At 36.2% G+C, this 12762-nt stretch overlaps 1 protein-coding gene across 8 annotated transcripts; it reads right to left on the reverse strand.

The window, feature by feature from the left end:
• Positions 1–1365: 1365 nt before the first annotated feature.
• Positions 1366–8121, reverse strand: LOC111241178 (aminoacylase-1-like). Of its 8 annotated transcripts, none has more exons than XM_022778064.1 (4): positions 6559–6901; positions 6072–6181; positions 4788–4859; positions 1366–1701 (listed from the first exon to the last, which is right to left on the reverse strand). In XM_022778064.1, the coding sequence occupies exons 1-4, from the start codon at positions 6704–6706 to the stop codon at positions 1633–1635; spliced, it is 399 nt and encodes a 132-aa protein (XP_022633785.1). In that variant the 5' UTR covers positions 6707–6901; the 3' UTR covers positions 1366–1632. The 8 variants fall into 8 exon arrangements, 5 of the variants coding, with proteins under 5 accessions (XP_022633785.1, XP_022633786.1, XP_022633787.1 ...); XM_022778065.1 differs by lacking the exon at positions 1366–1701 and adding an exon at positions 2842–3084 and having other exon boundaries at positions 6072–6160; XM_022778066.1 differs by lacking the exon at positions 1366–1701 and adding an exon at positions 2842–3040.
• Between the last annotated feature and the right edge of the window lie 4641 nt (positions 8122–12762).

A 12762-nucleotide genomic window follows, 5' to 3' on the forward strand; every position in this document is an offset into this window, starting at 1 on the left:
TGCTCTTCTCTGCCAGGGATGCAAAACCTAGAACCCCAGGGTCCTTTAAATAGTGCCAGAAGTGTCCCAAAGTTTGACCTGGTCCAAAAGAATCAAAACAGAGCAGAAATAGGGCGCGATCCACGTGAAATCACGCTCAAGCGTCGCAGGGAGGACGCCAGGGCGAGAATTCAAGGTTATGTAAGGCCTGGGCATCAGATTCGGACGCCCAAGCTACGAAGTTCCACCGCCCGAGCGTCGGGGGCCACCGCCCGGGTGGTGAGCGTTGATTCTGGACACTTGGTTCACGCTCCTGGACGCTCGGGCTTCGCGTTTTCCCTCCTTCTAGTGCCTTTTTAGCCTCTTCTGAGCTCCATCTTCTTGGCTTTTCACCACTTCTTCCAGTATTAATTCAATCTCTTTCAAAACAAGGGGAATTTGTTAGAAAACCATTGAAATCAACCTCAACTCTCTTATTCACACATTTTATTGAAAACTCATGAGTCCAAGCAAGTTTCTAAGTGAAAACATGTGCTTTTAGTATCAAAGTCACATAACAAATAACGGTGCCTTAAACCGTTATCATGTAGAAAGATAAAAAGATAGAAATATAAAAGAATAGAAAGATAAAAAGATAGAAAGATAGAAAGATAGAAAGATAAAAAATAAAATAAAATAAAAAGATAAAAAATTTAATCGGTTAAGAATCACACAAAAAAAATATTTATACCATGAGTCCCCGACAATAGTGCCAAAAACTTGTTAAGACTTCGGCAAGTGCACCGAATCGTATCAATTAATATAAATGGTAAGACCAAGTATCGTTTTCCCAAGAGACTCATGACACTAAACAGTTGTGCTTTTGCTTAACCAATTAAGACTATAAGAACAATATTTTGGGGTGTTTGAATGCAAAACAATAAAAGTAAATATGCATGCAATTTGATCAATTGAGGCTAAACACAAAAGTGAATGGATGATGTTGATAATATGAGATGAATATATTGTTAGGGTTTAGATTTCACCTAATCACTCTCATGCATAAACGAATTCATCTTCTTCATTAAAAATAATACCCGTGAAACTCATTTCTCTAAGCCAATGGAATGTGCTTCTCCCTTTCTAATCAATCATCGCTTGTGCCATCAAATGAATCAGCACCTCTCATTCTAGCAATCCGTGACAGCACACCCTTTTATAATATTGAATCTAAAAATTCCTTTCCTCGGTTAAAGCATGAATAAAGAAATAAAAGATTAAGAAAACTTGATGAGACCGTGTGCACATTCTCAAGCCAAAAGCTACGTTCTTCCAATGCCCAAAAGCATAAAATGGAATAGAAATTACAGTGAGATATTCTATTTCTTCCAACAACCGAGACATACCTACTCCTCACAACCAATTTCATTCAGCCAGAAAATTTGTGAGTTATGCTACAGCATCTTGCTCCAAAGAAAATGTAAAATAAAAGAGAAGATTGAATGCTATCACCATAAGTATGGAATCAAGAGAAGATAAGAACATTCAATCTCAACTGTTGTACCAAAAATATAAAGGAAGACTAAAATGTTTTGCCAAAATGGCCCATGATGCAAAGAGTTTGTCTAAAAAGTTTTAACAATTAAATTACAATATAAGTAAAATTTAAAATGTCTAATTTGAGAGTCTTGAATTTATTTTGTCTCCTTCCCAATGCTCCAAATTAAATCTCCAAAATTTTCCCTGCAATTAAAAATGCAATTAATTAGCTCAGAATATTCAAATTAATTAAAATTAGAATTTCTGGTCAAATTAAGCACTATTAGCGAAAAAGGGAAAATACTGGACAATTAAGCACAATTCCCTGATTAATTCTAGCTCAATAAACTAAGTGAAATCAAAAAAATATTAACTCATCAAAATAGACCACACTTAGTCTTTTGCACTCCTGGGCAAAATCAAGACGCAAAACAGGGAACAAAATAGACGACATCGGGGAAGTGACACAGACTCAGCGCACAGAAAACAAAGCCTGACAAGGAAAGAAACAGAATTACACAATCCTCAAGAAATCTGGACCAAGAAAAGAAGTAGACAATATCCACACAGAATCAGAGAAAACAGATACTCATGAAGTCATCCAAGCAATTCAAGACATGGCTAAATGATCAGTCAGCTTGAGAGAAGAATCAAAAGTAACAGAAACTCACAGATGCACACTATCAGTGTTTCTCTCAAGTGTCTAGGGTAAACAGTTTCAACTTAATGTCCTCAAGAAAGCAAACACAAACAAACTTGGCAAGCCTCTAATATCAACACTTCAAAAACATATGCATGTTCAAATCAAAAGGTCTTTTATGGATGCAATGGGGTCAAGGAAAAGGGAGGATATAATATGGATGAGAAGCTATAAACCAAAAGAAATAGAGGAGCAATGGGGAATAAATGAAAGCACAGTCAAATCACACCCAAAACCTCTAATTCGATCCTCTTCTTGACTCCTTTATTCACAATTTTTTTTAATTTTTTCTCATTTTTCTGTATTTATTTATTTTTTATCCCGTCTCTTTTCTTTTCTCTCTCTTCAAAACACAACTGTAAGAGACAAGATACACCATGTATTTACAAAAACACAAACAATATAACTAAAATTTAAAATGTCTAATTTGAGAGTCGTGAATTTATTTTGTCTCCTTCCCAATGCTCCAAATTATATCTCCAAAATTTTTCCTGCAATTAAAAATGCAATTAATTAGCTCAAAATATTCAAATTAATTAAAATTAGAATTTCTGGTCAAATTAAGAACTATTAGCAAAATTGATGATGTACTAACCTTTAATGATGTTTCTGTGAATGTTATTTGGATGATTTAATGGAGGAATGTCTACCTCAAGAAGAGTGAAAACAATGGGCAACAAAAGGAAGGAGCTAGAGAGACATAGGAGATTCTATTCTTCTAGGTTCCTTTCAAGGAAGCATGAAGAGCATTATGCTACTTTTCAGGAGAGGCGTTTGCTGATGGAAAGGAAGGTCATGTACATCCCTGACTTAGCTCCAAAAGGCGAGGCTGGGATAGATGGACTACATATCCAGCACCAGCCAGTATTGAGTTGGTGAAGGAGTTAGTACAAGAAAAAACGTCATTATCTACGGCCCAAAACCGTATATAAGGCCCAAAATCCGTATATAATATTTGGTTATATACAGATTACATACGGGCAAAAATCCGTATGTAATACTGTCGTAGCTAACTTTATATACAGATTTTTCCGTATATAATTTATATACGGATTTTTCCGTATATAATTTATATACGGATAATCCGTATGTAATTTAGATACGGATAATCCGTATGTAAATTATATACGGAAAAATCCGTATATAAAATCCGTATATAATTAAATATATAATTACATACGGAAAAATCCGTATGTAACTATGATTTTATAAAAAAAAATAAAATTATCCTTCACTACAAGAAAAAACACAATTCCTTCACTACAAGAAAAAATACAACTCTTATTCATCTGGAGAATGACAAGAATTACTTCTATTGTAGCATTTACCTATTCAACAACCACAATTTTAATATACTTTCATAATAAACAAATTTAATAATCTAAGTTGTCAGAACCATTTACAATGATAAAATATTTTTCAAACCAACCAAGATCAATAGACATTAATAAAGCTTCCAACACACTATCTTCAAATATAATAGTTTTAGCCACTATAAAGATCCATGAACAACAATACCATTGAATATATAATAATAGCTTTAACCACCAAAAACTGAGGGAGTATTTTGGCAGTATGTTTATTCTAGGTTAATTAATTTTCTATTTGTGCAAGTTGAATTACTATAATTAAATACTTATTCCAAAAGTAACTAGAACGGAGACAGTAACGATTCTTATCCCACAAAATAAATTGGCTTTACTTCGAACATGAATAAACTACTTCCTCCACCCAATAAAAGTGGTATTTTCCAAATCACTCGTCAATAAAAATATAATAAATATTCTAACATCTTATTTTTAATATTTTAAGATCGAAAAATAGTTTTAGATTTGAAAAACATGTTCTAAATATCTATCCAAAACAAAAGAAAGAAATTTTCAGAAGATAATTTTAGATTTAAAAATACTTTTCGGACTGTTTTGCATTTTTTTCTAATTCTAAAATGTATTTTCAAATCCCAAATTTATTTTCAAATAAAAAAAATCTAATAGGAAAAATACCGCAAAGCAAGATGCGATTCCTATTTGTCTTAGCTCGAAAGACTATGCTCTGATAGTGGAAGGGTTGATTGAACCGAGAAACAGAGATTAAGAAAATCAACGGAGGCTGGTTCTAATGTATCCAAAGCTATATAAAAAAGAAATTTTTGCATAAAAGTTATTTTTAGGAAGAGACAAAAAAATTGAATGTGGGTGTGGAGTCTGGTTCCACTTAGAGTGTTCTAGATTCAACAAGCAAATTAATTACCAATCAAGCATATCTTCACATTATTTATGTTTTTAGAGCTAACAAATAATATAATAACATTTCATCTATAATTAATCAAATTAATAAATTAATTACAATAACTATAAATGTCCAGATAATATTAGTTATAAGAATATATAATTAGAAAAATAACATGTATCTTCAAACACACTAGTGCAAATATGCAATAAAATAGGTTTTTGTTATACATGAGCAACACAAGTGATTATAGCAGAAAATGGACTTCATCAGTGACTCATAATAGACAAGTTAACAGAGTAACCGCAAAGGTGAAAACTAAAAACTTCAATATAAATTCTACAAGATAGAAGGGACTTACTTGTGAAGAAAGAGAAATATACCACAAAGTATAAATGTGCCAGCAACAAAAATCCAACCAATGAGGATCAAGCTGCAGTCATTAAAAGAACATGATTTACTGGTTGATGATTAGATTAGACAAACTATTGAGAATTACAAAGTCAAAAAATAGAAAATGATTAGAAAAATGCTCAACTAGTTTAATTTCCAAGTATACAAGACCTTGGAGACCACATATTGATAATACTCAAAGTTGCGACCACAAAAACAATCACATGAGACGAAAAAAATCTTTATCATAGAGACAGAAGAAACAAGTATTAAAACAGAATAAGAAAACGTATAGAATCCAACAAATGCAAGAAAGAGCATAACAGCAGAATAACCAAAGCCAGTCTCCTACAGTACATATTATATAATTGTCAGGAAAAAAAGACATTTTAAAACCTCAAATCAAATTAAGATATCCAAATGTACTAACTAACATTGCATCCATGACATCTCTAATTGTCTTTGAATTAAATTGCTACAACGGTGAAGAGGAGGAAGATCAAGGATAAAGCATAGGCCAAACGTGAATAACAATAAGGCTCTCTTGGACAACAGTAGTAGTACAAACAGATTATTCATAGAATTAAAATAATTTGAGTCACTCCAACTTAAATTACATTAAATTTTTATAGAAGTTTTGTTGTCTGGTTTGTCAAAAAACTAAAATACATAAACTAATTTTAATAGCTAAAACTTATGTAAATATAAAATTAGAAAAAGGATGAAGAAAAAAAATGAATTACATTCATGAGTGCCAGATTCTATTCAAACTTCCTACCTCATACAACAACTAATCTTGCAGAGAACCTTCAACTATTATCATCAACTGAATGAATATTGAGGAAAAATATCAAAATAGAAATCCATCTCTAATTACACCAAACTGATCTTGCTTGGGCAGTAAGGTGTATGGTGTACGAAAGGAAGAAGTGGAAACCTATTTCATGGGGTCCACTAGTACACATCCAATGATTGGGACTTGGGACTGAGGTCATTGTATCAACTATAGTGAGTGGATCTTCTCCTCTGTAGTGTTTGAACAGAGTGAGCAATAATATAAGAATACCTGGCAGATAGGGGTTTTGCAAGAGGCTAAAAGTCAACCCCAGGATGCCGGTGTACGAGGTCTAATGCAAGCTTCAGTTCTAAATAAAAAATCAGATATATAATTCTAAAGACAATGATAACTCTTATGCAAATAAGCTCACTGACAAAACAAGCAATTATGTATACAATAAATTAAAGGAATCACCTCATTATGGTCATGGAATAGAAGATGGGTGTTTGCCATAGGTGAGAATCCAATAGCTGGTAATCCAAGGTCACAGAAGTAGCGTGAATCTGTAGTTGTAGGAAAGACCTCTGACTAATGGTCAATCATGTGGAATGTAGATGAGAATTCGAACAAAAATGATCACCCATAACATCACAAAAAACACATCATGGCCCTATAAAACCATCCTTTTAAAAGTTAGTTTATTCCAAAAACAATATCTATCCATGTCATAACCATCATTAAAATAGAAAAATAGAAATCACACCAAACTCCCAAGAAAGTTAAACTAATATATAATCAAACATTGAAAAGCCCCATCCCCTTCCCCGAGTTCCTTGCAAAAATCACCACGGGGTTAGATTAATTTCTATAAACAAGCATTAATGTTAGACAAGAAAAAACCCAGCCAAAGATATATCCTCGGATGAGTTCCTGCATCTACAAACGCACTCACACCAACAACCTTGGTTGTCAAATACAGTGTCCTTGGAAGAAGTTGAGCCATGGACACCTTCAATGTCTTCTTCCGTAACCTTGCCCTCATGAATGCCTCTAAACTTATTATCACCACCTTTTTCTTCATCCTTCTTGATTTTATCCTGAAATATCATTCGTTCCCACTTCTCTTCCTTCCTGTCCTCAAAAGCCCTAATTTTTATTTTCTCAAAAACCCAAATTTTCTTATCCTCACAGAGACGCAAATGATATTCTGGAACCCTAATCGAGTTCCACCGATTGTGCAGGAAGAGTTGACGATGGTGATTTAAGAAAATCGACCGTTCAACTCTTTAGGAAATATCATCATCTTTATATGATACACGAGGCCCAAGCCCAGTGTCTTTAGTTTAATATTTCTTTTAATTGTATTAGAGATGTGTACAATGTGTTAGGCATGTGGTACATTGAGCCCTATATATAGGCATGCTAACACATCTTGTAATTACTTTTGAGCTTAATAAGAATAAACTTTTCTAATTCAGAAAATTATTCTCTCTTGAAAGTCATTGGCTAGAGAGTCCAAAGACCTCTAGCCTCCTTCCAAAGCACACTTCATTATTTTCCAATTTCCACATCATCCACCGTGCTTCTCTCTCCTCCACATAAGCCAATTACCTCACGCCAGTCGTTCCAATCCAAAGCTCCCGCGTGGCTTGCGTTCTGTCACGCTACATTTCCAGATTTCTCACACCACAGATTTCATTCATCATCTCCTCATTCGAAGAAGCCTCTCCGCTAGGGTTTCTCCACAACCTCAACACAGAGTACCATCTCCAGCCAATGAATCACGATCTTTCAACCTGTAAATCTGATTCTCTTGCCTAGATCTACCTTATCCTCACCATTTTCGTTCCAACCATCGGTTGTTCTCCGGTTTCCATCATCTTCACCGATAAAAACCACATTCCACCGATTAATGCTCCTTTGCCAACATTTCCTTCCGATTAGAACCTCTGTTGAACCATTTCCACCGTTTAATATCCGTTTTACACCGATTAATTGATCCAATCGGTGTTTCTCCGTTCGATTTATGGTTTTCCCCTTCATTTAGGGTTTCCGTGAGTTCTATCTCACATTTCCTCCATTCCGCTGCGTCTTTAGTCGTCTCCTCAGCTCGATCTGTGTCCGATCTATGATCTTCGCCAGAGCCGAGCTTATCATTATAGTAATATTTGAACATAGAAAATGAGAAGAAAAAGGGAAAGGGTTTACCGAGATGCTTTCAGAGGGTTTTGAGAGCGGTTGAAAATGGAAACGAAAGAAGCTTATGTTGTTTGCCCCTGTAAAAAAAAAGTAAGAGGGTGAAGATGGTGAAACTTGCTCTCGTTGTTTTAGTGTTTATAACTTTATGTGAGAGTTATATACAAGAAGAACGAAGAATGAAAGGAAGAGGAGAGGTGGAATGAAGCTTGCAGAGAAATGTGAACTGGAATTTGGGATCGAGAGGAGAGGTCGAGAAAGATGAGAGGTGGAGTGAAATTTGCAGAGAATAAAGGTGGAATTAGGGTTCGAGAACGAGAGGTCGAGGGTTACCGTGTTTAGTCTTAACCTAAATTCAATTTTTCTTTAAAAAATATTTTCACATCCGTATGTAATATTAGTGGATAACTTTTGTTTTTAGTTACATACGGCTTTTATCTATTAGATATGGATTTTATCATTAGATAATTTTCCCGCCACCACGTGCATATATTATATACGGATTTTATATACGGATTTTCGGTAGATAAAAATCCGTATATAATATCCGTATATAATTCTTTTTTTAAAATCCGTATAAAAAATCCGTATGTAATTTCTACATTACATACGGATTATAATCCGTATATAATTATCCGTATGTAATTGTAATATTTCTTGTAGTTTCTATCCCAACGCCTTGCCTAGGGGAGGAGTATCAGCAGGGAGATACATGAGCTATATGAGGGGGCATTTGATCAGCTATGACCCCGACACCATTAACGCGTTCTGAGGGACTGAGTGGCCAGGAGAATGGTGCAGGTATGTGGCTATACTAGGGGAGGCCAGGGATTATGAAGATATTGAGAGAGTGATGTGCATCCCTGGGAGGCATTTTCAGAGAAACCCTAATGGAGCACCAGTTAACATCCTTAGGGCAAATTTGACTCCCCTAGCCAAGTACTGGATGGCATTTACTCATGCTAACATCCAGCCATGCTCTCATGTTTCTGACATCACATTGCATTAGATTCTGGTCATCTATTATATGCTAAGGCAGATGGACGTGAACGTTGGTAAGATTATTACCAGTGAAATTTTGAGCTGCGCCAACACTATGAGCAATAGGACACCACTAGGACATCCGTCCCTAATTACATACTTGTGCCAGCAGGCAGGAGTGGACACTGCAGTTCCACCCTTTGAGAGGCCNAGGAGGGCTATTGATGCCTCCTACTATCGTCAGTACTGTGGAGGTGATGAGCCGGTTGGAGCAGTTCCTAGGAGACGTCCTAGGCGGGCACCACAGCAGGAGGATGAGCCTGCAAATGCACCGGCACAACAGCCTGAGCCTTTTCAGATGAGGGACATGTACATGTCCATGATGGAGGCGAGGATGGAGTCTCTTCGCAGAGGGATGGTGGCCACTGTCGAGATGATTGTAGGACTATTTGATCAGCCACCAGTGCACAGGTGGACTATAGACGAGTTCAATAGTACGATGGCTTGGCCTCAAGGGTAGGCACATGGCAGTGGGTCTAGAGCAGTTGGAGCCTCAGGTGGACAGGATGATGACCAGGAGGATGAAGACTTTGAGGATGCCCAGGATGAGGATGAGTATGACTCAGATGAGGACTTGTGCTGAGGGCATCTACTGATGGATGTCAACATTTGGACAGGGATTTTTCTTTTTATTTTTCTCTTGTACTTTGAATTAGTAGTATAGGTTTTATTATTGTGTCTATGCTTGGCTTGTACACTGATTCTGATGATGGTTCAATTTTATTGCATGATGAGTTATTTACTACTGATGATTGATTGTGGATGATGATTGAGAATGTGTGAATGCTGATATCCAGGTTAATGTTTCACTAATTATGTGAACAGATGAGTAAGTGATTATGATTGTGATTCTAAGTAGGATTCATGAATGAAAAGTGAGAAAGCATTTGTGTGAGGTATTGAGCTTCAGAGTTTTTATTGATGTCTGCACTGTTCACAGGGAATCATGAATGATATGGACTTAATATTGATAATTGATTGAATTGCATGTTTATGTCATATGATCGTGGCCATGCTTGGAAACCCTTAGTTAGCCAAATTTTCACCCAACGTGTTTTAAATGATATACCCTTTTTGAACCTTGGCCTTGAACAGTATGAAAATCCTTGTTTAATTGATTTACCTTGAGTTGGGTTGACAATAATTGTATGTGTTGAAAAGGTTCAAGTTTAGGGTTGTATGAGGAAAGTGAAAAAAGGCAAAAGAAAAAGCATTAAGTTCAAAAGTTGAAAAAGAAAAATTCATGAGAAAGAAAAGAAAAGAAGAAAAGAGAAAAGCATGTAAAGTGAACTCAATGTAAAAAGGAAAATGGGAAAAAGTTGGGAATGAGTGAGTTTGGTTAAAAAGAGAGTATGCTTGAACTTTGAATGATGATTTAAACTCTCTTAACTCAAGGATTTTGTATTCCAGAAAAACCAATTTTTCTTGATAGCCCAGCCTCATTACAAGCCTTGGAAAAAGTCCTTGTGATGGGAAATGGTAATATTTTGTCTTATCCACTCTCATATATCTACTCTTCTTATTTACTTCACTTATTTATCCAATTGCCATGCATACTTTCTAGTCTACCCTTAACCCAATCCTTTGGTGAAGAGAGCCTATTATTAATTACTGACTTGCTATCCCCAGCCTCCCCTAGTAACCAATAATGCAATGCGATCAGAAGCAAATGCAATTGACCGTTCTACCCCTATCCCTAGTTCTCACAAGTTCATGACATTACCGTACGTCCCCATATCTATAAAGACAAACAACTTTTAATGAATGAGTTAAACAATAAAAGTATTAAAGCAAAGATGAGAACCAAACAATTGATAAATAAGTATATGACAAGCATATGAAATAAATAAGAATTTGAATATATGAGAGTTTCAAAAGATTACATTGTTCCCCAACAACAAAGGGTTTAGTTCACCATAATCATGGTGAAACTAGATGAAATATGATGAAAGAATGGAAGAAATAACCCTAAAGTTGGTAGACTGGAGCCTAAGCATCCAAGGAACCTCCTCCAAGGTGTGTGGAATAGCGTCCATCAACATTTCTCTCTACCAAAAGAATCCCCTTCTAATTCGCACTGGGCTATATATAAGCCCAAAAAGATAACAGAAAGATTATAGAATCTAGCTAATAAAAACAGACAATCGCCCAGGCGCCTAAGTTCACCGCTTAGCGGTTTGCCTCTTGTCGCTTTGACCGCTCAGCGGTTAGTTTTGCCACTGAGCGGTTTCCCTCTAATCGCTCTGAGCGCTTGTTAAGACTCGAAAGTGTACCAGATCGTTCAAGTAATATAATCGGTAATGCCCTATATCGTTCTTCCCAATAGACTCGAAAGGCCTTATTGTTCGTACCAATCGAAATCGTAAGACTTGTAGAGAAAAATTAATTGTTTGGAATGCAAAAACACAAAAAAAACATGCAATGCATTTGATTCAGTTGACAAGAAAAAGACTATGGATAAATGGAGTTGTTGGGGGTTGACAATTTCATCTCATTCGCTCCCTCTTATCTACTCCTCTTGTTTAATGTGCTTGATTATCTAATTGTTATGCAAACTTTCTTGGCCTACCCTTAACCGATCCCTCGGCGAAAAGAGCCTATTACTAATTATGGGCTTGCTATCCCTAGCCTCCCCTAGTAATTAGCAACACATTACCGAACAGAAGCAAAAACAATTGATCGTCCTACCTCCCTATCCCTAGGTGGTATTTCATTAATCAAGGAATTTCTCACCAGTTCATGACAGTACTGTACGTTCCCGTATCAATAGAGACAAACAACAGTTATCGAATGAGTTAAATGATAAAAGCTTTAAGCGTAGATGGGAACCCAACAATTGATAATCAAAGCATATGATAATCATATAAATAAACAATAATTTCAATAAAAGAGAGTTTCAAAAGATTACATTGTTACCCCCAACAACAAAAGGGTTTAGTTCACCATTGTCATGGTGAACCTAGATGAAAATAATGGAAGAATGGAAGAGCAAACCCTAGATAGGATGAAAAGGAGCCTCAACATCCAAGAGATCTTCTCCAAGGAGTGAAAATTAGGTCTGGCCGCCCTCTTTTGTCAAAAGAATGAGAATGAAATCGTAATAGGGCTATTTATAGCTGAGGAGTGTCACAGAAAACAGGCCCAAGCCCAGCAGATAACCGCCCGGCGTCACACTTACGCCGCCCGGCAGTTTGCCTATAATTGCGCCACCGCCCGGCACCAAGGGTCCACCGCCCGGCGGTTTGCCCATAGTCGCAAATCCCCCCTGCGTCCACGCTTGATGCCACCTCCTCGCATTGGACCGCCTAGCGGTGAATTTTTCCGCTTGGCAGTTCCTAGACTCTTTCTTTCTTCAGTTTTCTTCCTCTGTCCTGAGTCTAAAACCTTCATCTTCAACTTCATTCTTTACTTCCATAAAAAATGCTGCAAAACAATGCAAAACAAGCATAATATCGCTAAAAACAACTTTTGACTCTCAACTGACTCATTTATTGAGTTTTGCTTGATTCTAAGCTCATTCTAAGTCTTAAAGGGTGTAATTTGGTCTAAAATGACATATGAGAATAACTGTTTTTCAACCATTATCAGCGCTCAACGGACCATTCTAGCGCTCAGCGGCTCACTTGGCCCTTCTTTTCATCATTTTTCTCCTTCTTTCATGGGTCTAAGTCCACCTTACTTCACTTCCATCTTTAATTCATCTAAAAACCCTGCAAAACAATGTAAAACAAGCATAGTATCTCTAAAACCAACTTTTGACTCTCATAAGACACAACTAAGTGTTTTACTTGATTTAAAGCTCATTCTAAGCCATAAAGGGTGTGTTTTACTATCAAATTTAAGCATGAAAATAACGGTTTTTAGACCGCTATCACAACCCCAAACTTAGAACTGTGCTTATCCTCAAACAAACAAGACAAATCTTGGC

Source organism: Vigna radiata, unplaced genomic scaffold (assembly GCF_000741045.1).
Source record: "Vigna radiata var. radiata cultivar VC1973A unplaced genomic scaffold, Vradiata_ver6 scaffold_271, whole genome shotgun sequence".
NCBI classification, from domain to species: Eukaryota; Viridiplantae; Streptophyta; class Magnoliopsida; order Fabales; family Fabaceae; genus Vigna; species Vigna radiata.